Source organism: Actinia tenebrosa, unplaced genomic scaffold (genome assembly GCF_029948245.1).
Source record: "Actinia tenebrosa isolate PJP-AT-01 unplaced genomic scaffold, QUT_ActTen_1.0 PGA_scaffold17__23_contigs__length_9995812, whole genome shotgun sequence".
NCBI classification, from domain to species: Eukaryota; Metazoa; Cnidaria; class Anthozoa; order Actiniaria; family Actiniidae; genus Actinia; species Actinia tenebrosa.
Window position 1 is genome coordinate 4,689,735 of NW_028292577.1, and position 27,298 is coordinate 4,717,032.

Below are 27,298 nucleotides of genomic sequence, written 5' to 3' on the forward strand. Positions count from 1 at the left end.
TTTCCGCACAAAGCCTTGGTCAAAGGGAAGTAGTAAACATGGCGGCGAAGTAAGAAAAATGTAATTTGCAGAACAATAACTACAGTTCTAAATCCGTAAAGATAAAATGACGATACAGTTATGACCACGAGATGGTTTCAACATCTCTGGGTTCAGGGAAACCGCTTATTTCATTATAATGCGTTAGGAAGGGTTAGAAAATTTGGAGAAAGAAGACTGTTGTGTAATTTTTCTGCTGCTGTTGAAGACTCCTGTACAAAAACAAACGTAAATACGAAGAAAAAAGGAAAGACTAAAAGGCAAGAGGTTAATATAACACTTGATTTGACAGAAGAACAGTCTCAGGTGAGTTTTGTGTGTGCAAATATATTTTTATTTATAGATATTCTTTTACTGGAAAAGCATTTCCTTTTTCATTGTTGCCCGGACGGCCGCCGCCTTCCACAGGCAAACCACTTGGATAACGTACAAAAAAACATTAAAAATGTGATGTTATCAAAAAGATCATTTTTACTTGCCTCGATTGGTCTTTACTGCCCCTACCCCCTACCCTCTCAGTAGCGATTATTTAAATATATTTTTTTATTCCTGCAAAATGAGAGAAATAGGACTCCAAACAGCACTGTACTTTTAGCATTTTGTGAGGCCCTTTGGTCAAAAAATGTTAGTGTACTACGGAGATATTCTTAGGATCTTAACATCATCATGTGTTTTTGTGAATAAACTTATTCAGCCAGTGCTTTAGATTCTGAAGCCTACGGATGTAGTGGCCCAAGGGGGTTACAGGTTAAGGAAAGGGGACCAGAGGGGAAGTGGGGGTGGTGGGGGGCTCAACTTACAAGAGTCCCCAGGGAAGCTATATTTTGGTGCTTCAGCTTTAAAGGCCTCTAGAATCACTAGAGGTGGGAGATATGAACTGTTCAAAATATATCTCTTTAGCTTGGGCAGATTTTATTTTTTTTCACTTTTTCATTCCTAGGATTTTCTTTTATTTGTTTAAACTATACCAAAGCCAATAAGGTTTACTGTTACAAATATGTTAGATTATTGATGATGATGGTGATGTTGATGATGATGATGATGATGATGATGATGATGATGATGATGATGATGATGTTGATGATGATGATGATGATGATGGATGGTGATGATATTGATGATGATGATGATGATGATGGATGGTGATGATGTTGATGATTATGGATAGTGATGATGGATGGTGATGATGGGTGATGATGGATGTTGATGATGATGATGATGATGATAATGTTGATGATGATGATGGATGAGGATGATGTTGGTGATGATGATGGATGGTGATGATGGTGGTGATAATGTTGATGATGATGATGATGATGGATGAGGATGATGTTGGTGATGATGATGGATGGTGATGATGGTGGTGATAATGATGATAATGATGATGATAATGGGAATTCTTCATGAACTCTTTACGAGTCATTTCCACTAAACCTCAAAACATTCTTTAACTCGTCTTTCGTAGGGCATCTTAAATGAGCTGAACACAAGAACACTGGAACAGTTGACAAACACTAAAAATATTGGTAAAAACAAAGCAGAGGCATTAGTCAATTACAGAGATGAACAGGGACCTTTGACGAGTCTGTTACAACTCAAAGATGTCAAGGGATTTGGAAAAGGGTTCTTTAGCTGGCTTGAGGAAAACGGGGAATTGCCAGCTACGACAAAAAAGTTTTCTAGACAGCATGACGTGCTGAATACTCTTGTTAATGAGGACCAGAAAAACGTGAGTTTCCATTATCTATTTGTCCTACTTTTGAAGCTTTGTGCAAATTGGTTTTCCATCCCTTTTTTGTGAAAGATTGCTTTCAAATTCATCATTGCTGCTAGGAATAAGTGAAGATTTTCAGTGTGATAATGCAGCAGAGCTATCGACTCTTCATTTTTTTTCAAGGCCAAGAAAATGTCATCCATAATACGAATAAGTGAAGAAGCCATAAAAGATGTACCAAAACATTTTATCCAGTTTTTCAATTTTTTCTCTTAATTTTATTTTCGCCTTTCAGTTTTATCTGAATTGGGATCCCTGTGGCTATATTGCTTACATATAATAATTATGTAGGTGGTGGACTCCTCTAGGTGGTGTCACTGATAATACACAGGGTCGTAGCTACAAATTTCTGTTTGGTCCGGTTTTCGAGGTCCTTTGGTTTTTCTTACATTTTAAAAATAATTTTCTTATAATTTTTCACCGAAAGTTGGTCCTGTTGAAACCGGACCAACCGTACAGGTGGCTACAGCCCTGATACAATACAATACAATACAATACAATCATAGTAGTTTATTCAGGAAGCAAACAATCAGTAACATACTATAAAATAGTAAAGCAAAAACTAACACGCAGCAAAAAATAAGAATATTAGATAAGCACCCCGAAAGGAAGTTTAGAGGTTAGCCCTGTGTAAAAAAACTCCTTATTAATTATAGTAAAGATGATGCTTCTATCTCCACAGAATATCCAGGATATCGTATCAATAGACATTGGGTTACAGAATGCCGCATGGATCCATATGGACAGGAAGTGTAATGTACTTGCCTGGCGGCAGGCATACATCTCTAAACCAAAACCGTATAACCCTGCACTATTGAAGCCACAGGTATGAAATATTGAGAAAGCATAGTGCTTTTTCTACAGTATATTCAGGGATGTAGGAGCCTGGGGGCTAAGGGGGGCAATACAGATCCCAACCCACCCTCCCAACTTTTTGGGAATTGATTTTTTGGTGCTGAAATCTAGCTTTTTTGGGGGAGGGGGGGTGGGGGGCATTTCCCCCGACCTCCAGAGAATGCTTATGCCAAGGGTGTTTTCTTTGGTTCCTCCCTTAAAAATTCTAATTCTTGCTTCCTTCATTTTAATCCACCAACCTTTGATATTCAATCAAAAAATTTGTATCTTTACAGATCCAGACATTTGTTGACTCTCTTCCCAAAACAGATGCATATATTGTAGAAATGCAAAGCCACAGAGTTGGTAAACATGCTGTTGCTCTCCTTCCATTTGTCCTCCACCTTCGCATCATGGAAGCAATGATTCACTGCCTACTGCCGCCTCCAGTAATCCCCCTCGATCCCCACTACACGTCCAAATACTTTGGCCTTCCTACTGGGCATGCTCAAAAAAAGAAGGCTGCTGTCAGCTTAGTACAGAGTTTATTTCTCGAACGACAAGAACTTGCTATTGAAGAAGAGTGTGAAAGCTTTTTAAAGGAAAAATCTGGTTTGCAAGGGAGTGAAATGATTGTAGAAGGATTAGTTAGGAACCCTATGTCATCTGATGCAAAGGACAGACAGACAAGCGAAGATGGGGAACTAGTTGTTCCAAATTCAACATGCCCGAATTTCAAACTTCAAATTTCAGCAGAATTGATTGAGTATTTTCAGTCTTGTAAGAAGAAGGATGACTTGAGTGATTCCCTTTTACAGGCATTGGCATTTTTTAATTTATTGTCAGAGAGTGAAAACTAAGCATGATTTTTAGCCTCCTGGCAGATTAGACAGATCTCTCTATTCTAACTGTTCTTTCTCCTGGTTTGTTCTATTGTGGGCTTCCTGTGGTATGTCATCCTCTCTCCCCAATCTATCCTCCCTCCTTTATCACACAGGGTTCTGATGTACCAAAAAGGAAAAGAATGGCCTCTTCTCTGATGTAATATCTAATGATAATCCACTGCTGATGTCACAGGGCGATACTAAGTTGGTGTACATTTTTTTTAAAGAGGCACTTGGATGAAAATCAATGAAAATCGGAAATGACTTGAAACTTGTTTAAACTTATCTATATGGCCCAGATAGTAGCCAAGCAACATATTTCCTTCACAGTAAAAAATGGTGGATAAAAATTATCAATTTTATTCAGCATCTAAATTGTGAGTAAATGACGTCATTCACTCAACCCTATTGTTCTTTTAGCTTTAAACCCAAAATATCGCAACAGCGAGTGGTTCCCAGGCTAAAATTTTCACTAATCTGATTTTCATAATTATAATTGAGTCATATTACCCTTGAATACTTCAATTATTCGGACTTTCAAAAATTGGGGCGATTTCATCCAAGTGCTCCTTTAAAACCGATACCAAATTAAATTTACACCAACCATAATTTTGTATGTTAAGTTCAATGGACCTCCTAATCAGTAGGCTATCTTGAAAATATACTGTAAAATTTTTCAATATAAGCTGGCGGCCGCAGGAGCTCTGGTGATCGTTTTGAAGTTAATACCAGCTAATTTGTCTTTTCTATAAAATACCTTCAGTCTGTTCGATCCCTTAATTTGAATTTTTAAATTTAAAATTTTCAATTGCTTTAATTTAATCAAGCTTCTTGCAGTTCCAACTTCAATAGACCCCTTTCGAATTCCAAATTACCGCTGTGTTTCTTGATTACAGACTCATTTGCACAGGGTTAACCTCGAGTTTGTGCAGAATATTCACGTGTTCCAGTCAAGGTCCGTCGAGTTTCAAAATGTTTGTATTGTTGAAGTTGTTCATTCTTTACTTTCCTGTTGGTATTTGTGAATATTTAAACACTGATACGAGGCTAACCCTGTGCAAATGAGTCTGTAATCAAGGAACACAGCGGTAATTTGGAACTCGAAACTGGTCTATTTCTGAATAGAGCTTGAGCCTTTCCTTTGATTTAACTGGTTTTCTCCAGGTTCTCTAAATTTCCACCCCACTTCAAAATCTAACACCTAATAATATTATTTCAATATACCTTATTACTGATACAATGGCTATCTAGTCAGAACTCTGTTGTTCCAGAGATTATGGTATAACGAGGGAGCAAATAGAAACTTTTTGCACTGGTTTTGCATTAAAAGATAGTTGAAGGGAGCAAACAGTAAAATTTTTGCACCGGTTTTGCATAAAGATAGAGTTCAATTCCACTTAGGATAGAAAATGTATCGCTTCAGTACACCAACACGGATGCTGTGACATCACGTGAAAACGCTCTATAGAAAATAGTAATTTTACTTCATGAGAAATAAAATGTGTTGAATTCCCAATAATAAAAACCAAAATGTTAATAAATAAAATTTATTGGCAATAAATTTACTAAAAAGTTGTATTCATTAATAACATTAATTAATTCATTAATTATAAATTTATTTTTTTTTGAAATATTTAAATTTGTCCAGCTCAAGAAAAATTAAATTAGAAATACAAAATAAATTGCTTGTTTATATAATTATTTTTTAAAAAAATGTATAAAACAACCTTTATTCATCCACTAATTATTTAATTATTTAATTTAAATTTGCAAGGAATAGACCTTCTCGGCTCTGACATAATGTTTTCCCATTTCAGACCACGTGTTATTCCCTAGAGTATCATTTCTTTGTTTAAGGTTTGCACTCGGTTGCACATGAGAAGACACATGAATATGGATACAACTCAAACAAAGAAGATTATTCTCAAGGGAATGACACATGAGGTCTGAAATGAGACAACATTACGCCGAGCAGAGGAGGAGTCTATTAATCAGCCACTAATTCACTTAGTTATTCATGTATTTATTATCTTATTTCTTTTCTCATTCACTTAATTGGTTTGTCAGGAATACTAATTAGACCTTTTTACGTTATTATGTTTCCTCATTTCAGACATGTCATATTCCTCGGTGCTGTTGTTGCCTACGCATTGATATTAGAGACCTTTAGATCCGACGACGAGTAAGAGAACGAGTACGAGTGTTTAACTTTTAAAGAGAAGCACTATCTTTTTGTAAAGATGAGAGTATGTGGACCACGTGGCACTAATGAAATAGTAGAAGATAATATAGGTAAGTTGTAGTGCTTGGGGACAAGGTTATTCCAGGCGAAAGCCCTTGGAATTAAATTCGGAAAAATTAATTTCCGACCTCGCTGGGATTCGAACCCACGACCTTCAAGCACTACAACTTACCTATATTATCTTCTACTATCTTTTTGTAGTCGTGATCGTGTACGTAGATTGAAACTTTAGATTGCAAAAAATCGGAAATCAACTACAATTTAGTGTCAACCACGAGCAACTCGTACTCGATCTTGTACTCGTCGTCGTATGTAAAGGTTAATGACTGAGATTTCTGGTTGATTGATAGTAGCTAATAGCCACTAAAAGAAATTTGATTACAATTTTGTCTGCACCATCTCTATAGTAAGCGATTTGGTCAGTCGGTGTTCCATTTATGATAGCGGCTGATTAGGAGACTAACCAGGGCTAGGGAATTTACAGTAAACTTAAAAATATATATATTTGTAGCTCTGGCCCTTTCACTCATAACAAAACTTGGGACTCTTCTATTCAGTCGACAAGGAGACGGCAGCTTTTGTCAAAATAAAAAGTGTTTTACTCTCCAAAAAAGTAAAAATTTTACTAATAACCCTCCCCTCCCTCAATAAAAAAAAATTCTTTCCCTTATTAGAGTACAAACACTATAATAAGTGTGTAACATAAATACCACTAAATACTGCTAAATTATGCTAATCCTATTGTTTTCTATTGTTTAATTAGCACTATTTACTACTAAATAGTGCAGTGTTGCACACTTTTAGTGTTTGTATTCTAAATCATGATGTGCACTCAAAATCAAAATACATTCTCGACTACCTTCTGTATAAACATCCATGCTCCCTATGCACAGTTTGTCCTACAGTTAAAAAAGGCACCAAGCTCACTATCGCATCCTCTTTTAAAACCTTGTTCATAACTATGCGATGGTGCTAGTTTCAAATCACACTGCAAATTTGGCATTTGGCTGTCAATCATTAATCATTCGGTAGTCATGCCTCTTAGACCATCAATGGACTAGGGACATGTTCCATGAGAAAAACTGTTAAAGCTCATTTAGATAATCACTAGTGCAATTATTGTAACAATAGTTAAGAATTAATATATTTATATTTATTAAAAATAAATAATAAAAAAATGATGGAATGATTGACCGTTCCCTGCTAGCAGAGTCTCCCTAACCAGCGATTCTTGGCAGATAATATTTTCTCCAGCTGGCGGTATTTTCTCCCTCGCTGGCAATTTTCTGCTAGCAGGGAAGACTGAGCACAGTGCAATTCCAAATTTGCAATGTGATTTGAACTAAGACCTTTATAATAACTATTATGAACATGGTGATGACACCCGTCATCAATTATTGATCTTCTAATCTTTGCCCTCGTGCAAAGTTCAAAAACACTTGCTCAAGCGACGTCTGACTGATTGTATAATCCTCAATATCATAATCCAGTTTAATCCTCTCAATTTCCCCAAATATTTTCGCCCAGGATATACTCATGTCGGTTATGTGATAATGTACCATTCCAAGGTGCTCGTCCTTTAGAATGCTTCTAGGAAATACCTCCTCGATGTACTCCTTGAGTCTTGGTAGTTGATCTGGGTTAGCTATCTTTAATATAAGGGTGTAGCCTTCACCAAATTTTGTTTTGAGGTGTTGTGGACTTCCTAGACACTTGAAACGACCGTTGACCATGATGGCAAGACGGGTGCAGAGAGCATCACATTCTTCCATGCTAGGATTAAATTAAATTAAATTAAATTAAATTAAATTAAATTAAATTAGATTAAATTATTTTTGTGGTTGTTGTTGCTTTTGTTTTTAACAATGCTGTTGCTGTTGTTATTGATGTTGCTGCTCCGTTGTTGCCCGGGGGGTACTCTTGCCAGTTTAGGGTAGAGATGTGCCGCTGAGCCCACTGGACTCTGACCCTGTTCCAGAGTAAAAATCGCTGAAATTCATACCCTGTTCCAGTATTGCAAAAATAGATACCCTGTTCTAGAGAGGAGAGAGCGTGATTTCATACACCCTGTCCCAGAGTGAGCATGATTTTAAATACCCTGTTCCAGAGTAGAATCGCCGAAAACCATGCCCTGTTTGGCGGCACGTGTCCTGTATAGCGAATATAGGGGATTACCCCCCCCCCCCCGGGTGTTGTTGCTGCTACTTTTGCTGTTGCTATCGTTCCTACTACTGTTGTTGTCGTTTTTGCTGTTGTTTTTATTGCCAATTCCTATTAGTTACCGTTGCTATGTCCAACAAGCTCAACAAATTATCCAGAATATCTCAGAATTTAAAACTCTGATCGCGGAAAATTGATTATAAATTGTTTCAATTGTTTACTGTCCTGTGAAAAGAATAGAAAATTGCCTCGCAACCTTTGAGGTACACTAAAATACAGATACTGTGCAGCTGTTTGTGGGACAAGATTTTAATTTCACTGGGAAAACTACTGTATTGGTGATTGGTTCTCTAGTATCTGAGTCGGAACCATAAATTGTCGTACATGCGTTGCTATCCCACATGGACTGCCAATTTCTCAATTTCTCAAGGCAGTGTTTGACTTACGAGTTAGAAATGCGATTTTTCGTATTTTAGCCAGATAATATTAAACCACAAAAATTCCGTTTCGGCTCAGATCGCTATGGTTCTTAAATCTCGGACCGACCGTTTTTAAAATAGGTGTTCACTCTATAAGGGTTTATGGTTCAGTCATTTTATCTACTTTTGTTATATAGTTAGGATAGTACGAGCGCGCTGATTGGTCGAAAACTGTGCTTCATTAGTGAACGGAGCACAGTGCTGACACCTGCGACCGTCTTCATTCTTGCGTAAATAAACTCAATACCGCCAAAAAATTAGTAGCTATATAATAAAACGAATACAACAGCTTTTTCTGTGCTCCGTTCAGTAATAAAGCACTTAGTAAGAGCCTTTAGCACTCAAGAAGTGCGAGAAGCACTCGCCTACGGCCCGTGCTTCTCCTTACACTTCTTTCGTGTTTACGCCACTTCCTGCGCGCTTTATTACTGAACAGAAAAGGGAAAAAAGCTGTTTTATTTTTTAAGTACTAGCTTAACATGTACCTGTGTGAGGTGATAATAATGCAGCGTCCATCGGCCCGTACTCGGCACAGCGCGTTCCACAGGAGTCGTTTAGCTACAGGATCCATACCAGTGGTGGGTTCGTCTAAGAATACCACAGGTGGGTTACCAACTAGAGAGATAGCTGTACTGAGCTTACGCTTGTTTCCACCGCTGTAAAAACAACATTGCTACGAGATTACTGATCATTTTAAGGGATTATGGCAGACATAAATTTGTTGATTGGTCTTCCTGTGGTATTGACGTGTGCTGACGAATACGGTTATCCGCGAAAATCAAGTAAATATAAAAGATGGCGGCGTACATAAAATTGACGTCATTCATTTGTGTCATCCGCAATATTTGTTTACTCCTGTCTCATTTCATCCGAGATTTTGTCATGTCCAATATTTGAAATATATGGCACATGCGTGCTGTATGGAAAATAGTCCAGACACTGTACTCTCTCCTTTGCCGATCTGCTTTTGTTTTTGGGCTTCCTGTGTCGCAAAAGAAAAGCGGAGCGGCAAAGGAGAGGGTATAGCGTTTGGACTATATGGAAAATGACGCACAACAAAAGCAGATGCTCTTTGATAAAAGAACGCAATCAAAGACCTGGGGGAGCTACTGGGGGTTTACAAGCAGCAGGTCAGAAGGATGATGATGAATACTAGAGACTTGAAGCGTTGATTGGAATACATGTAGCAGTTTCCAATGCCAGTAGGGAAACGATGATGGGCTTATACAGATCATTTTATAGGTCGGAATAGAAACGTATGAATGAGCAGCCTACCCAGTTAAGCTTGAACCTTTTGTGCTAATAGCTAACTTAGGTTCAGGTCAAACGCCGAACTTCACATGAGCCGAACCTAATGACATCAAAGAAAACCGCCTTGTTATCCATTGTTTCGATTAGGTTCGGCTCATGTACAGGTCGACGTTTGACATGAGTCTAAAACACCCAATCAGTTGGTCGGCCGGTCGGTTCGCTGGTCGGTTTTTACTTACCTAAGAGACTTCGTAAGCTTATCAGCATGATTACTCAACAAGAGTGAACGCATTAAATTTTCTACAGTGTGCGGGATATCGATCTCTGGCACGCCACGTAGACGTGCGTACATGTAGAGCATTTCACGAGTGGTCATGTGACCTATCAGGGCATCGAACTGAGGGCAGTAACCAACACGCTGGCGAACCTATTAAAAAATGAAAAAAAAAAAAAAAAAAAAACAGGACAGAAAAAAAAGATTAGAAACTTATTAGGAAGTCGAAACGATTATGTACATATGCAAATTAGGAGTTTTGATACCATAACAAAAAACAGGAAAAAAAGATCAGAAACTTATTAGGAAGTTGAAACGAATTTTTACCATAACTGGGAAATTTCTCGCGCGCTGATTGGCTTAGAACCATTGTTGATTAGAGGCTAGGCCTGCTTGTGCTTACGATATCCGTCACACGCACTGAGTGAGCGGATGAAACGGCTTTTTCCGATCTCGTACCCAGAACCTACGTTTCTTCTGGCCTGCGGCGAAGAACGAGGGCTCTGGCATAATCCATTTTTGAGACCAGGATTTCTTGGACTTCCGGTATAAAGAATGCATACGTTAAAAGACTTGCCAAAAAATAAAAAAAATATGTTCCCGATTTCTAATTCTTATTTTGATCGGAAGTAAACACAGAGCTCTGTTTGAAAGCATCATTGATGATGTTTCACTTCCGGAAAACTGCGCATGCGCCAAAAATGGATTATGCCAGAGCCCTCGTTCTTTGCCGCAGATGCAACTATTTACTTGTCTTTTTGTTCAATTTTTTTCGACTGCGCTGCGCTCGTGGTTCCAGTTGAGTTTAGATCATTTTTGACGTCATTTCATGTTCGATTACAGTACAAAATATGACAAAAAGGTTAAAAAGCAAGCTTTAAATTTTACATGGGAAAGCTGCCTATTTGGAATTATACGTCTGGTTTCAAGAAGATCCAAGCGCTTCTCCAACATATCGAACTTCTCGCTGAATTTCCTGACTTTCAGAGAAGATTTGCTGAATCTTTCAACCAATATATCTGTCTTTAATATACTTTTTGGGAATTTTTAAAGCAAGAGGACGTGATTAACTTGGAAAAAAATCGTGAAAAAAAAAAAAAGGAAAATAAATAAATAAATAAATAAATTCGAGTGTCGTACACAATCGAAAATGCAGTAATGGCTACCTGTTCCATGTTGCTTCGTATATCGAAATGATCCACCACAGCCGTCCCAGACGTCATCATTTCATCACCGGTAAGCATCCTGAAGGTAGTCGTTTTACCAGCGCCATTGACACCCAGCAAGCCAAAACACTCCCCGAGGGGTACCCCCAGGGATAGGTCGTTGACGGCGATCAGAGGACCACGCCCTAAAATAAGAAAACAACTAAACGTTAAACTTTCTTTCGTAAAAACAAATTCTTATGGGAAGCCATGTCGTACTGTGTACGGGCTGTCAATCAGTACCGTATATTTCCCACTCATGGATAACCATTCTTATGGGAAACCATTTCAATGTTACGGCATGTCTTACTGTGTACGGGCTGTAAGTCAGTACCGTGTGTTTCCCACTCATGGATAACTATTCTTATGGGAAGCCAATTATACATTACATTTCAATGTACGTCAAACATTAAATCACGAATAGAATTGAGATGAAACTAACCTCTCCTTCCCGGGTAGACTTTGGATAGCTCTCTTATAACAAGAACATCTTGATTGTCCGAACCAACAGCAACTCTTCTCTTCTCAGCAAAAACATCGTCATCGTCTTCAACCACACTACTAGAGTAAATGTCTCCTGGACGCATCACCTTTAAAGACATAGAGAATGAAGAGCGCAAAGATAGATAGAACCGACGCGGGAGACCCGATTCGAAGAGGAGTACCAAAAGGAAGAAGAATATTCCTTCCCACGCCATGAACACGAGGTATCGACCAATCCCTGGATTCTCCCATGACAGATAGTTTTCTTGAAACTCTATGGGATAATCACCTAAACGACAAAAGACAGAAAAAGAAATTCTATTCAGACTAGCTTCGTAAACATTTCATAAATACTCTCGCGGCAAGTCTATTGTATTGTACACGTTCTGTAAGTCATTACCATACGTTTTATAATCATACGATAACCATGGTTATGGGAAGTCATTTTAGTGTTACGGCATATCGTATCGTGTACGTGCTGTAAGTCAGTACCGTATGTTTCCCACTCGAACGATAACCATTCTTATGGGAAGCCAATTCAGCGTTACGGCATGTCGTACCGTGTACGTGCTGTAAGTCAGTACCATATGTTTCCCACTCGTCTGATAACCATTCTTATGGGAAGCCATTCCAGTGTTACAGCATGTAGCACCATGTACGTGCTGTAGTCAGTACATTCTCATGGGAAGCCATTTCAAGGTCATCGCCTGTCACTCACCTGCTTTCTCTTTGATCAACTTCTTACACTCATCAATTGTCAAGTAAGGGAACATTTCTTTGCATTCACGCATGGCTTGGTTAAAAACAGACAAAGTATTATAGTTATTGAAGATGTCTCCCAATCCTTGGCCGAGGCAGTAGTTAGGGAGAATAAGGAAAACCCATTTGAGAACATTAGCTGCGTCCCTCTCGCCCACTCCAGGTATTTCAAGAATAAACACTGCAACGAAAATCAAAAAGTAATAATTTACAAATTATGTATTACGTGTTGTTTTTTGCATTATTGTTATTGCATTTTGAAATTATTATCTTTATTCTTAATATTGTTATTTTGGTTATACGCTGAATTAAAATGTGGCGACCCAGCTATCGTTCTGGACTGATTAGCCTTTCTTAACTTTGTAATTTTGCACGTTCACGTAAAGGCGAGGCTAGTCAATCCAGAACAAATTGGTCGCCATATTTCAATTCGGTGTATAACCGTCTTCCTTGCTTCCTTGTTTCTTTGCTTCCTAGCTTCCTTGCTTTTCTTGCTTCTTTGCTTCCTTGCTTCCTTGCTTCCTTGCTTCCTTGCTTCCTTGCTTCCTTGCTTCCTTGCTTTTCTTGCTTGTTTGCTTCCTTGCTTCCTTGCTTCCTTGTTTTCTTGCTTCCTTGCTTCCTTGCTTTTCTTGCTTGTTTGCTTGCTTGCTTCTTTTCTACCTTGCTTCCTTGCTTTTCTTGCTTCCTTGCTCCCTTCCTCCCCTCCTTTATTCTTTACAACTAGCCAAATGTTATTACAAAAGTAATCATACCTGTCATCAAGGTTGCCAGTCCCGTCACAATATTAAATATCGTCAAGACAACGAACGCGTACACTGCCGTTGTGAAAACAAATGAGAACAAGTACATCAAAGGAATAATTGCCCAGCCGTAAATCATGAGCAGAAGAAAAGTGTAGCCAAGATTTGGACCTTAAAAAACAAATGAATAGACTCTGCATTAGTAATGTTTTACATGCAGTAATAACACACAAGAACTCGTGATTTTCTGTGACAAGATTTTTCTCTATAGGGGAATATAGAATGGATCGTGGGGAATCAGCTTGAAGAGATTTTTGAAGATAAACTACAAATGTGTGTGATTTTTGATTTTTTGCTTCTTTAAAAAAGTCATTAAATTTTGAAATTTGGAACGTCGAAAAATTTCAATGTCGGTTGACGTTTTACCGCATGAAAGGGCGAAATACTCAAAATATAATAATATATAATATATATGGCTTATATAGCAGTTATACAAGTCTGTTCTAAGAAACTGGAAATATCTCTAATTGGAGAAGGTAAAGAGTTCCAGAGGAGCGGAGCAGCAACTAAAATATGTGTGGTTCGTGAAAGAAAGCGCAAAACTCTTTTAGTAGATTATTATTATTTGTATTATATTTTTCTACAATTTGGGACCATACTTCCAGACATCGAGTGCTGAACTGTCGTATGGCAGCGCGAAGCATTTACGGCTACGCCGGAGATTTCGGCCCCGACACCGCTATCCGTAATGACTAATCAGGAAGCTCGGCCGAAGCCTAAGGGAGAGGTTAGTCGGCCCCTAGACCGTAGATGATTAAACCCTTGCTATGACCAGCCAGTTGCAAAAAAAAAAATTCCTATCGACTAAAGTCGTATAGTAGAGTTGCTCAATGTGGGATTGGTTTCGAAACTTAGTTAGACATACGGGTAGTTCTAGACATGCGCAGGAGTGGTATTGAAACAAAGTGCCGACTGATCTATATCTAAGAATAAGAATCGAGGTTTCAAGACAATAAATTTTATATTTGAATATTTCCCACTATTAACGGTACAATAAGCTTCTTATAGAAGATAATATACGATGGAATGATATTTAATTTTTGTAACTGAACCTAAATCTGGATCTAAGACAAAGTGTTCGCTGACTGACTAATGAAACATTAATTTTATCGAACCCTGAAACAACCTCTGGGCTGATCTAAGTCAGGGCAAGGCAAACTCACAGATCTAACCCTGAAACAACCTCTGGGCTGATCTAAGTCAGGGCATGGCTAACTCACAGATAGAACCCTAAAACAACCTCTGGGATGATCTAAGTCAGGGCATGGCTAACTCACAGATAGAACCCTGAAACGACCTCTGGGCTGATCTAAGTCAGGGCAAGGCAAACTCACAGATCTAACCCTGAAACAACCTCTGGGCTGATCTAAGTCAGGGCATGGCTAACTCACAGATTGAACCCTGAAACAACCTCTGGGATGATTTAAGTCAGGGCATGGCTAACTCACAGATTGAACCCTGAAACAACTTCTGGGCTGATCTAAGTCAGGACACGGTTAACTCACAGATTGAACCCTGAAACGACCTCTGGGCTGATCTAAGTCAGGGCATGGCTAACTCACAGATTGAACCCTAAAACAACCTCTGGGCTGATCTAAGTCAGGGGACGGCTAACTCACAGATTGAACCCTGAAACAACCTCTGGGCTGATTTAAGTCAGGGCATGGCTAACTCACAGATTGAACCCTGAAACAACTTCTGGGCTGATCTAAGTCAGGACACGGTTAACTCACAGATTGAACCCTGAAACAACCTCTGGGCTGATCTAAGTCAGGGCATGGCTAACTCACAGATTGAACCCTAAAACAACCTCTGGGCTGATCTAAGTCAGGGCACGGCTAACTCACAGATTGAACCCTGAAACAACCTCTGGGCTGATTTAAGTCAGGGCATGGCTAACTCACAGACTGAACCCTGAAACAACTTCTGGGCTGATCTAAGTCAGGACACGGTTAACTCACAGATTGAACCCTGAAACAACTTCTGGGCTGATCTAAGTCAGGGCATGGCTAACTCACAGATTGAACCCTGAAACAACTTCTGGGCTGATCTAAGTTACGGTACGGCTAACTCACAGATTGAACCCTGAAACAACTTCTGGGCTGATCTAAGTCAGGACACGGTTAACTCACAGATTGAACCCTGAAACAACCTCTGGGCTGATCTAAGTCAGGGCATGGCTAACTCACAGATTGAACAACACTAGAAACCCATTATAGCTTACCATTATAGGCTGGTACGTCGAACGCAGCGAGGAGAATGAGAAGAGACAGAGCTGGCACGAGGTAGTTGATGAGGTCCCACACGTAAGCAGACGTCCAGTAGCTGAGTGGGTCAATACCGCTGACAAACTGCACGTGTTTGGCCTTGTTAGATCTTTCTTGTACAAGGAACACTACAAAACTCGAGGCCAAGAAAGCCATGCCGAACAGGACGTTGAACGAGATGAGAAAACCAAGGCCATTTCTAGAAAAAAGAAAGAAATTTAAATTTGAAATTAATTTAAATAAAATAAATAAATGAATGAATAAATAAATAAATGAACGAACGAATGAACGAATGAATGGATGGAAGAATGGATGAATGGAAGAATGGATGAATGGATGAATGGAAGAATGGATGAATGGATGAATGGATGAATGGAAGAATGGATGAATGGAAGAATGGATGAATGGATGAATGGATGAATGGATGAATGGATGAATGGATGAATGGATGAATGGATGAATGGATGAATGGATGAATGGATGAATGGATGAATGGATGAATGGATGAATGGATGAATGGATGAATGAATGAATGAATGAATGAATAAATGAATAGTTTAAGGTTTCAACATGTAACAGGGCTTTTACTAACCTTTTCAGGTCATCGATCGTGTCTTTAGTTGTTCTTGGCAGAGGATGGTTAATGGTAGTCAACGAAGAGTTTTCACCAGATATTGCTTTGATTAAACCGTTATGGACTGTTGCCAAGGTGATTGCAACAGCATGTAGGGGTTGATTGTTGAACCAAGCGGTGATTTCTGCAATCAATCAATCAATATTTTATTATTAAGGAACATAAAGCACGCACGCATGTCTCTGTACCGTGACATAAACACGCTGGGAGGTGTAGAGAACGAGAGAAGCAAGCTTAGGAACGCGAGACATAGCCAAGTGTTTCTCTAAACTTGCTTCTCGAGTGCTCTACAGCTCCGAGAGTGTTTATATCATAGTACAGGGACATAAGCAGCCGTTTTATGTTGCTTTTATAAATTACTTTTGAACGATTTTGCACGAGCGTGTCTCTATCCTCTGATATAAACACTGTAGCCAGCCAATCAGCACGCGCGTCAGATCTCTTTACTCTACTATCGATATCGATTCTTTTGTTTTACTTTGCCTGTTAGTCACTAATTATACAGCTTCGTTTCACGGGTCGAGTAAAATCACTCATAGTCAGGGGCGGATCCAGGATTTTTTCAAAGGGGAGGTTGTAGCATTGATTGAGGTACTTGTTTGGCGGGAAAGTAGCACAGGGTTCCCAAAAGGAAGTAGGTCTTATGATAATGATTATTTACTGCAGGCGAGCATGGTTGTTTCAGGTCCCACACATGGCGTATAGAAAAAAAAAAAAAAAAAAAAAAAAGCGAGCGAAATGTGTTCGGCACCCCTGTTTTAATAAAACTCGCGATGCTGTTGGTGTCGTCATGAAAAAATAAATAAATCACGATGACTCTCATAGGGGGGGCTGCAACCCCCAAAACCCACCCCTAGATCCGCCACTGCATAGTTAAACTGATCAAAGCTACTGCTGGTCAAACAAGACAAACTGGTCAAACAAGACAAACTGGTCTAACTGGTCAAACAAGATAAACTGGTCAAACAGGTCAAACAAGATAAACTGGTCAAACGAGACAAACGAGACAAACTGATCAAACTGGTTAAACAAGACAAACTGGTCAAACTGGTTAAATAAGACAAACTGATCAAACGAGACAAACTGATCAAACTGGTTAAACGAGACAAACTGATCAAACTGGTTAAATGAGACAAACTGATCAAACTGGTCAAACAAGACAAACTGGTCAAAAAAGATAAACTTATCAAACTAGTCAATGAGCCATGATGGCGTCATTTTACTACCACTACCATAATGCTTTGCGAATTTTTTACGCATATATTGTATGCACTCTAACTGAACAATAGGAATTGTGCAAGGGAGTCTGGTAGTCGTAGGAATTGACGAATTTATGCAAGTGGCCTATTTGGTCAAATTAATCATTCTGCTAAAATCCATCCACTTCACCTGTTTCTTGTGTTTTATTGGTAAACGATGCAGCGACCAGGTACCGAAGGTTGAAGTCTCCCTGTCCAACATCATCTGGCTCTTTGAGTAAATAATGTGACATGTCACCGTTGACACGGATCGCCTTGGTATCTGTTCCTTTAAACTGATCTTTAAACTCTTTTGCAAGGATTTTCGTTCTGTGATTGATTATAAATAAATACGAAATATTTACATTAAAACCAATGAAGTTTGCATCTATTATTCTAATGATATGGGTGCCTCAATGTTGCAGCCATGTTCACATGATAAAATTTGTTGCGCGCAATGTTGCAAGAGTAAAGCGCGATTCAACTTCAGATTCGTTGCATGCAATGTTGCGTGCAATGTTGCATGCAATAAGTTTGAGGGGTAGACACACGCTGCAACAGTCCTGTTGCGTGCGAGATTTGGTGAGTGTGGTTGGAAAGCGCTGTCAAAACCCTGATGCACACTTCACGAGCAATGCAAATGCAAAGAAAAGAAATGGAAAATGTTTTATAGAATCGCAATTGTGTTTGCGTCCTTAATAGAGGGTAAACGTGTATTTGCAAATGCAAATGCAACTTGATTTTGCTTGCGCTAGAATTTACGTTTCCATTTACGTTGCATATGAAAACGAGAATCGTATACGACTGACCTGTTATTGGGTACAAAGCTAAACGGTACAAAATTCTTCCCAAACGATGTGGTGTTCAGAGCTAGAGGCGGTGCATCCCCGGGCTGTGGAAAGGTCTTCGCACTTATCAGAGCAAACAGTGTGAAAATCAACGGTAGAAGGAGTTGAGGAATGATTGACAGGCGGTTTCGTTTGGAGTGGAGAAAACGCTTAATGAACATGGCGTACCAGCGTTGAAAGCCCAGTTGCATGTTGCAGTTGTGTTCTGCATTAACTTGGCATGACCCTTCACTGATCACACCCATTGTATTAGTATCATCAACCTCAATTCGAAAATCATTGTCATCATCATCATCTGCTAAGATAAAAAAAAAAAACAGACTTGATGGTTTGCAAGCATTAACAAGAGAGTCAAGAAACAAAGACGGGAATCCTATGCTGGTGGTACAACCAACAGTCGCGACTATAGACAATCAAATAAATTGTTCGATACCTTTACATACTCTAAAAAAGCGTCCTTGTTTTCCTGAGGTTCTCTTTTCTTGAACGAATTGGAATTTAGGACGGAGTTGGTTTTGGAGGGAGGAAACCGGAGAAACCCGGAGAAACCCGGAGAAAAACCCTCCAAGCAACCAACAAGCAATTCTACACACGTACGACACCTGGCCGGCAGAACTCGAATCCGGGTCGCATTGGTGAGAGGCGGCGCATTAGTGGCTCTCGCCACTCGTGTTTTCCGAAACTCTATATCAAGCTTTACTCAATAGGTTAGTGTCGATCGAAGTTGGAGTAGAGAAAGCTCACTCCATATATGGTATGATCAATTCCATATTTGGATTGTGCGGAAAAGCGGCAAACAAAAAGGCCGTCGTTTTATAACGAATTCGACATGAACATTTTTGAAGAAGAAAAGAAAAAAAAGACAAGCAAAAAAAGAAAAACTTTGGAAAATCGAGGAAGGATACGGGGACGATGCTAACTCGTGGATCTGCCTCGCAGACAACAGACACAGGGAAATACGACACTCAATGTTCGATATGTATTGGCGGTAGTGTATTGCCTAATTTCCATTTCGCCGAATGTCAGTGAGTGTTGTCTCGATCAGTATGTAGAAATGAAAATAGTGGCAACAATGGCTAAGGAGAATCTTTTATGAAATAGAATCATCATTTTAAGATGGACTTCTTAACCTTATGCGTGTTTTCTCATTTCAGACCTCGTGTCATTCTCTAGAATATAATTTCTTTGTTTAACGGTTGTGCACAAGAAGACACATGAATATGAATACAACCGAAACAAAGAAGCTTATTCTCACGAGAACGATACGTGGTCTGATGGGAAAACATTGCGCCCAAAATAAAGCTCTCGCTTCACAGGTGTCATTCCCTGGAGTGTCATTTCTTTGTTTAACGGTTGCGCACTTGAAGATACATTAATATGAATACAACTCAAACAAAGAATCTCATTCTTTATTCTCCAGAGAACGACTTGATATGAAATGGGAAAACATTACGCCCAAGGTAAAAAGGTCTAGAGGCACCAAAGAGGCTTACCTCCATTGTTTATGGTATCAGTTTCTTCATTTTGAAGGGCTTTCGTGAGAGAATCATCCATCTCTTCGCCGACTTTTAGAAACACTTCTTCCATGGTAGTGACAGAGACACCAAAACTATTGATGCCCAGTTCCTGTCGACGTGACTCCAATTCTGTGAAAAGCGGCTCAAAATTCCCTGTAGCTTCACTAGGAAGGATGAATGTCAGCTCCGCACCTGAAGAAAGCAGAACCGGAACCTTAAAATCGATTTTAAAAGAAGTACAGTCAACCAGTGCTCCTGTGGCACAGTCGGTTAGCGCGTCGTACTTATAAGCAGTGTTGACGTGCCCGAGGGTGCTTACACTATGAAATGCGAAGGTCGGGAGTTCGAGCCTCCCCAGGAGCACTAGAATTTTTGTAATTTCAAATTTTACTTCTTCGTATTGCGTAAATAATTTTCTTTTCCCTTTAAAAAACTCTTCACATTTAGAATAAGTTTTCTTGAATAACATTTTTGTTTACTTAGGCCCCGTCCACACCATGCCGGATAAATTTGAATCCTAATTTTTATTTATTCGGTTATGCCTACCGTCCACACTAGTCCGGGCGAATCCGGAACAATTCTTCACCGAAAACGATTTTTTTCGAATACAGTCTCCAGATTGGAACAATTTGAAAACGCCGGCTAGCCGTATTATTAGTGTGGACGGAGAACATTTCGTATCCGAAATTTTTCGAATGCGATGACGTCATGATTGTCATGGGAACATGGCGAGAAGGCAAAAAATTCACCGCGGGCTCGATTTCAGCTTCGATGCACATGCTCAGATGTGCAATGAAACGTTTTTGCCGCCTCTGATCGGACTAGTGTGGACGCGAAACTTTTTATCCGTTTTCATGTGTGGACGGAAAACTTTTTTTTCGGTTTCGGTTTGAAAGTTGCGGATTCAAATTTATCCGCCATAGTGTGGACGGGGCCTTAGTGCACATACATTATTAATGAATTGCAGGTCATTGAAAATGTTTGCGCAAAACATCCATTCTAGTAGAAATGGAATCCGCAGACAAATACAAACTTGGGTGAATTTAGTTTTTAGAATTTTAAAGTGACGTTGATGTCGATTATATAAACATTTATGGAATGTCTACCCTAAGAACAGAGTTTTCTTTTGCGTAAAAGTAGACTCTGCTCTCAAAAATGAAGTCGAAGAGAAGAAGAAAGGAGAGGAGAGGAAACGAAAGGAGAGAAGACGAGAGAAGACGACACGAGAATAGGCGAGAAAAATAACAGTTCAATAGTTCAAAGGTTTATAGTCATACACGCAAAGATAATCATTTTAATGTCATTGCACGACGACCTACCGATGTTACTCTCCAGCTGTGCAGTTGGCACATACTTCTGAACAATCGCATTAACAAGAGGCACATCACAAAGAGTTGCCTTGACGATAGCCATGTGATACCCTACCCCGTATTTGTTCTTCAGAAACAGAGAACTACCACAGCATTTGATTTGCCCTTCGGCCATGATGGCAATTCTGTCTCCAAGGAAGTCGGCTTCGTCCATGAAGTGCGTGGTCAGAAGGATCGTTCTGTCTTGTCGTTGCTGTTGGAGTAGGTCCCAGGTAAAGCGGCGAGCTGAGGGATCCATTCCTGATGTTGGTTCGTCGAGCATAACGACCTGGTGACAAAAATAAGATGCTTTATTTGACGTGTTGTTTTCATTGAAGAAGAAGTGACAGAGAAAGAAAGAATGGAAGGAAATGAAGAATGAATGGAAGTAAAAATAAATGAAATAATAATAATCAATAGACGAAAGAGTGAACAAATCAATAAAAGGAGCAAGCAAGCAAGCAAGCAAGCAAGCAAGCAAGCAAGCAAGCAAGCAAGCAAGCAAGCAAGCAAGCAAGCAAGCAAGCAAGCAAGCAAGCAAGCAAGCAAGCAAGCAAGCAAGCAAGCAAGCAAGCAAGCAAGCAAGCAAGCAAGCAAGCAAGCAAGCAAGCAAGCAAGCAAGCAAGCAAGCAAGCAAGCAAGCAACTCAAATTCACCTTGGAGCCACTTATAAGAGCAATTCCCACCGATAGCTTCCTCTTCATGCCACCAGAAAGAGCTCTAGTTTGCACGTGTCGTTTATCTGACAGACCAACACTGTCTATCATTTTATCGATCTCAGACTGCACCCTTCTTCGTGGACAGCCTTTGAGCATAGCAAAAAACCACAAGTGTTCTTCCACCGTCAGACGATCAAACAGCACGTCATGCTGAGGGCAAAGACCTAAAAATGAAAACAGCACATATATCGTATATTACTATATAGACTGGGAAATACGCCACTCGTATTTTTGATACGAACTACATCCGGGACCTCAGTGACATATTTTTCCATCTCCTTACTAGTGAAGGTATCGATGACGTCTTTTTCAATGTTTTCAACAAGCTTTTGTTTGTGAATGTGACTATATCACAAAAAGAAAATTACGTGTTGGCTTGAAGGTATGAAGTGTTGAAAAATATTTCACTCATTCGCTGCGTTCACTCCTGAAATCATCTCACCACTCGAAAATAAACTTCATATTTTCGCGCCACCGTGTAATATCCTCAATATATTGTTTTCAGATAAAGCCCAGGGACGGACATAGGTCTCTCATACTTTGGTTTTCCCATTCCCCTATCCATACAAGCCCTCATAGTGGAAGCGCTGGTGGCGTTGTGGCATGCACTTTCGACCTTCCCCCATACCACACGGGTTCAACTCTCGAGCTCGGTGTCATAAAGTACGTGAGCAGATTTGTTTGTTGGTTCTCTCCTGCACTTCAAGGTTTTTTCACCAGGTCTTCTGGTTTTCTTCCCTCAGCAAAAATCAACTTTTAAATTACAATTGGGTTTCTGTGGATAAAGAGCCATTCTCTCCCATCCCCAAACCCTCGCAAACTGTATGGTACTCCCTAAATCACTGACCTAAACTACTTCGTGCGCCAGCCATGTTGTCAATGATGTTACAGTCATTGACAAGTGCTGTTCCTGAAGTCGGCGAAAAGAGTCCAGTGAGCATCGACATCAGTGTTGTCTTGCCTGCTCCATTGTGACCAAGAAGAGCTGTGATCTGACCTTGGTACATGTTGAGGTTAACACCGTCTACTGCAACTTTTTCTCCTAGTAAGCAAGTGGGGCAATAAGTAAGTAAGCAGGCAGGCAGGCAGGCAGGCAGGCAAGCAGGCAAGCAGGCAAGCAGGCAAGCAGGCAAGCAGGCAAGCAGGCAAGCAGGCAAGCAGGCAAGCAGGCAAGCAGGCAAGCAGGCAAAGATTTCAACTCAAAACGAACAATAGTAGTTACCTTTTTCAGTAGAAAACGACTTCTTGATATTCTGGACCTTTATTCCCGCGTGTAGTCCTGAGGGGTCCTTCTCCAGAAACTCTGACGAAACTACACCATTTGAAACCACACCATTAGACTCTGCATCAAGCTTGAAAGGAAAGATAATAAACGAAATCATGAATAAACGGACAGACAAATAAGCTAACTTCAAATAACCACACTTTTTCCGTTTGTTGTTTTGATTGCTAAAAAGGAGAAGTTTTTATAGTTTTTTTTGTTTGCTAAATTGTAAAAAAATAAAAAAATTGACAACAGTTTTTTGTCTATCCTCTTATTGACGAGAAATTTCGTCATCACATAGGTCAAAGTAGAGTGCAGATCTACGCGGCATAGCTACTTTGATGATGTGATGATGCATTTTTGTCAAGCGGATTTTTGAAATAACCGTCAAAAAGTTCTACATTGTAGAAAGAGGTGTCCTTTGAAAATACCTGCAGCAGAAGTCATAGCAACAGAGAGCAGTTTTACCTGTTTATTTACACCACACCAGTATCTAGACGTACAGGGAAAATACCACGGTTGAGGAGTTCCATATTCTCCTGGGAATACTGCTTCTATATACCAGGTAATAATTCCATAGAGCAATATATCTGCGATATACATCAACAGCACATATCCTAGAGTCATATCATCATCTACTGATACTCCTTCGTAAATATTTGACCACTGGACACCAGTTCCACGACCTTCAAACTTGCCAATCAATAAAGACCCGATGCTCATACAACAGTTGGAAAGCAGGCAGGATGCTATTTTAAGTCCCAGAGACATTGTGTCGTAGCTTTGCGCAATGAAGTTGTAAGGAGTGTAGGAAAGGAACCAAAGGAACCCACCAGCAACAGCAGCGACGTTAGCTTTGGAAAAAAACACGCTGACAAGGAAACAAAACATTATGGACGAGATAGAATAAAGGAGAAGGAATACGAAGATTAGAGTTGGAGAACTTTGGTTGAGGACTTTGCCATTGGAAGAAAACTTGATCGTAAAGAGGACACTTGCAAAGACAACAGCGACGAGGAGAATGAGAAGGTATTTGGCAAACCATGCAAGCCAGTGCATCCAACCAGCCAAACCCATCATCTTCATTGATTCCTGTAATAAAGAAAGAACTTAGCAGAAGCCCTGTTTTCCTTAGTCGATCAGATGGCTATCTGGATTCCTGGACTTACCATCACATGTAAGTATGTCATATAAGTTGTTATGTAGATCTCTCCCTTATTCATTCCTTCCTTCCTTCCTCCCTTCCTCCCTCCCTTTTTCCCTTCTTCCTTCCTTTCTTCCTCCCTCCCTCCCTCCCTTCCTTCCTTCCTTCCTTCCTTCCTTCCTCCGTTCCTCCGTTCCTTCCCTTCTTTCTTCCTTCGTCCCTTCCCTCCCTCCCTCCTTCCTTCCTTCCTTCCTCCCTTCCTTCCTCCCTTCCTTCCCTCCTTCCTTCCTTCATAAATGTTTAAAATCTAGTTAAAAAATGCTAGTTGGAGAAGCAGACTGCAAACTTTGTGGGTCAAACTTCAACAAAAATGGTATTAATTAAGATACATTAGAAAATAAAAACGTATTCTACAGTTTAGTTTGTTATCTGTTTTCCATACCTTTAATTTTCTTTCTTTTTCATGCACAATGTCACGCACAATACACAAGGCTGTAAAGACCAAGGATAATATGAGGAAGAGAGGCAAAGTTTGTTGTATTACAAGGATGAAGCTGTCTTTGATGTATGCAGGATAAGGAAACCTCTGCATCTTTATGGCAATACTCTGGGCACTTGAATTCTTGTCCCTGTATCTAAGAATAGCCATATCGATGGCATTCTGTAATGCAAGGAATCCTTCATCATAGTAATCAGGTGGTCCACCATGGGTTGCATTCTTGTTCCTCGGACCAGGAATTTGAAATGAATTGAAAGTTAACTGTGTGTTCCAAGAATTTGAAGGGTCGCTCCCAAAAGCTTTAATTTTGGTTTTACTATTTCTTGCTCTTGAGTTCAGTCGAAGCTTGTAAACAACGTTGTTTTGCTCTGGCGTACTTTCAAAATAAACTCCACCAAGAAATTCTGATGCAATGTCATTGTCTTCAAGAAGAAAATCTACCATTTCGTTCTCATTTCCAAAACCTTTACTCTTATTAAATCCCAATGTTTTAAAATCTACTTTACTCATAACTTCATTTACATCAGTGGTGTTTGGTCCATAAGCAAGGTTAAAGTTTTCTCCTATTAGTCCTTCAGGTAACTGGTTAACTGTAAACTGTTTGTACTTTATGGGAGGTTCTTGCTCATTCTTTATCACAAATGCCCTCAAAATAACAAGTATTAGAATGAAGAATAGTGGAACTGCAATCTCAAAAAATGTTCGCACAGGTGAACGCTTGGCAAGGGCCCAGTTTTTCCAAAACAGGAGGCAAAACTGTCTAGATTGACCCATGATTGTCAACTTCGGTCAGCTATACTTTGAAGTCTCTTCTTTGCTTTTGAATTATTCGAAACAGGATAACGTATCCACACTATGCTAATTTGAGGTAAGCCATTAACACTTTTTCACTTAATATAGTAAATCCCTAGCAAAAAGAAAGGTAAATTAATATTAATTATATTTCCTGGGGCATTCAGCTTAACAAGGAAATAGAAATATAAGCAAAACAACCATTAAAAAAGATAATTTTTATGCCTGACCACACTAGGGTTGTCTGACACAAGAGGCTGTACTTACTAAAAGGTGCAATGAGCTACAATGACCTACAATGAGCTACAATGAGCTACAATGAGCTACCAAATGATCTTCAATGACCTACAATGAACTAGAAAGAGAACTAAAGAGCAAAAACGAGCTACTATAAACACACATTTGGGCAGTAAACCAATGAGGTTTTGCTATTGTTGAAGGCTTTGATCGATGCCTTCTAGGAGTACAGTATTTTGCAAAACATGCCTTCAACAATAGCAAAACCTGATTGGTTTACTGCCCAAACGTGTTGATTTCATTTCACAGTATTTTGCAAAGCATGCCTTCAACAATAGCAAAACCTGATTGGTTTACTGCCCAAACGTGTTGATTTCATTTCACAGTATTTTGCAAAACATGCCTTCAACAATAGCAAAACCTGATTGGTTTACTGCCCAAACGTGTTGATTTCATTGGCAAAAGCTAAACGTTTCACAGACAAAATGTCTCGTTTCAAACGTAAACAAACACAAAATTTTGGCAGCGGTAAATGGTTGAATGAAAATAATAATATTCGCTGTCTTGAAGTGCAAGGACTGTTAAACTATAAAAAACAGCGAATATTACTACCATTTTCCTTCAGAAAGTGCACAATTTAAATGCAGTAAGTACACAATTTAAGTGGAAGGTGACTTTATTGGTTTATTTTGATTAAATATCAATAGTTTTGAGTTATATTATGTAGGTTCAATGTAGTTTGTAGTAGCTCGTTTTCTTTCTATAGTTCTCTTTCTAGCTCATTGTAGTTCATTGAAGATCATTTGACAGCTCATTGTAGATCATATGTAGCTCATTGTAGATCATATGTAGCTCATTGTAGGTCATTGAAGATCATTTGATAGCTCATTGTAGATCATTGTAGCTCATTGTAACTCATTGTAGCTCATTGTAGCTCATTACGCCTTTTGGTAAGTACGAGCAAGAGGCTTAAAAGCAATATATACAGTAGCACAAGGGGTTACAAGTGAATTATCTCTGAAGACTAATAAAATGTGGGTTTCCTATGGATTTACTTATGTGCAAACTAATTTGAATTTTTTTCGCTTTCCGCGTTAAATGTCTTCCTCGGCGACTTTCAATAACAGAATGCCTTCCCTTTATAGCAAAGTATTTGAGCTAAATAAATCTATGAGCTACGTTATATGCGTCTCAGCAACCGTTTATAGCAGTGAGCGGAAATAAATGAAGCAAAAAGTAAATAAAATGAGTAAATTTATATCACTGTGCGTCAAAAAATTAGTGAAATTCTCTTATAGTCACAGTTTATAGCAAAATCAGTCGTTCAAGCAGGAAGATAATGCAGCATTTGTAAGACATTACGTTAATAAAGATATCTATTTATTACGAACGTGGAAATACGGTTTAACTTACCTCCAAGAGTCCTCGCTTCTCTTTCAGCTTTCATTGCTATCACGAGACTCTAAAATCTTGTGATCAACTTATAACTTAGTTGGGGAGGGGTAGGGAAACTCAAATGCATATAAATATTTACATTCAAATAGAAATCATAATTTACTTCTAAGTTATTAATTCTATGTTTTTTAAGTAAAGATTTAAGTTCTTA

The 27,298-nt window shown here is 39.3% G+C and overlaps 2 protein-coding genes and 1 non-coding gene across 4 annotated transcripts; 2 read left to right on the forward strand and 1 right to left on the reverse strand.

Moving 5' to 3' along the window:
• Positions 1 to 26: 26 nt before the first annotated feature.
• On the forward strand, positions 27 to 5,105 carry LOC116294276 (transcription elongation factor, mitochondrial). Its single transcript, XM_031701837.2, has 4 exons — positions 27 to 345; positions 1,505 to 1,768; positions 2,496 to 2,639; positions 2,944 to 5,105. Exons 1-4 carry the CDS (start codon positions 121 to 123, stop codon positions 3,505 to 3,507), a joined length of 1,197 nt encoding a protein of 398 aa, XP_031557697.1. The 5' UTR covers positions 27 to 120; the 3' UTR covers positions 3,508 to 5,105.
• Positions 5,065 to 27,144, reverse strand: LOC116294278 (phospholipid-transporting ATPase ABCA3). Of its 2 annotated transcripts, none has more exons than XM_031701839.2 (19): positions 27,106 to 27,144; positions 24,607 to 25,570; positions 23,489 to 24,112; positions 22,979 to 23,108; positions 22,604 to 22,798; positions 21,694 to 21,920; positions 21,008 to 21,326; positions 19,665 to 19,880; positions 18,133 to 18,466; positions 17,475 to 17,653; positions 16,044 to 16,209; positions 15,409 to 15,650; positions 13,137 to 13,295; positions 12,344 to 12,565; positions 11,585 to 11,914; positions 11,104 to 11,288; positions 9,903 to 10,090; positions 8,898 to 9,068; positions 5,065 to 7,546 (listed from the first exon to the last, which is right to left on the reverse strand). In XM_031701839.2, exons 2-19 carry the CDS (start codon positions 25,435 to 25,437, stop codon positions 7,168 to 7,170), a joined length of 5,097 nt encoding a protein of 1,698 aa, XP_031557699.2. In that variant the 5' UTR covers positions 25,438 to 25,570; positions 27,106 to 27,144; the 3' UTR covers positions 5,065 to 7,167. The 2 variants fall into 2 exon arrangements, with proteins under 2 accessions (XP_031557699.2, XP_031557698.2); XM_031701838.2 differs by having other exon boundaries at positions 18,133 to 18,469.
• Positions 19,940 to 20,051, forward strand: Trnai-uau (transfer RNA isoleucine (anticodon UAU)). Its single transcript has 2 exons — positions 19,940 to 19,977; positions 20,016 to 20,051. It is a non-coding gene; the product is annotated as a tRNA-Ile (tRNA).
• Positions 27,145 to 27,298: the final 154 nt, after the last annotated feature.

Coding starts and splice junctions, on each gene's coding strand:
- LOC116294276 (XM_031701837.2), top strand. CDS start 121: ATGACCACGAGATGGTTTCAACATCTCTGGGTTCAGGGAAACCGCTTA. Junction 346..1,504: donor TGACAGAAGAACAGTCTCAG/GTGAGTTTTGTG, acceptor CGTCTTTCGTAG/GGCATCTTAAATGAGCTGAA. Junction 2,640..2,943: donor CTGCACTATTGAAGCCACAG/GTATGAAATATT, acceptor GTATCTTTACAG/ATCCAGACATTTGTTGACTC.
- LOC116294278 (XM_031701838.2), bottom strand. CDS start 25,437: ATGGGTCAATCTAGACAGTTTTGCCTCCTGTTTTGGAAAAACTGGGCC. Junction 21,921..22,603: donor TGGCGCACGAAGTAGTTTAG/GTCAGTGATTTA, acceptor TTTCATTTTTAG/GTCTTTGCCCTCAGCATGAC. Junction 7,547..8,897: donor ATTATTATCACCTCACACAG/GTACATGTTAAG, acceptor ATTTAATCCTAG/CATGGAAGAATGTGATGCTC.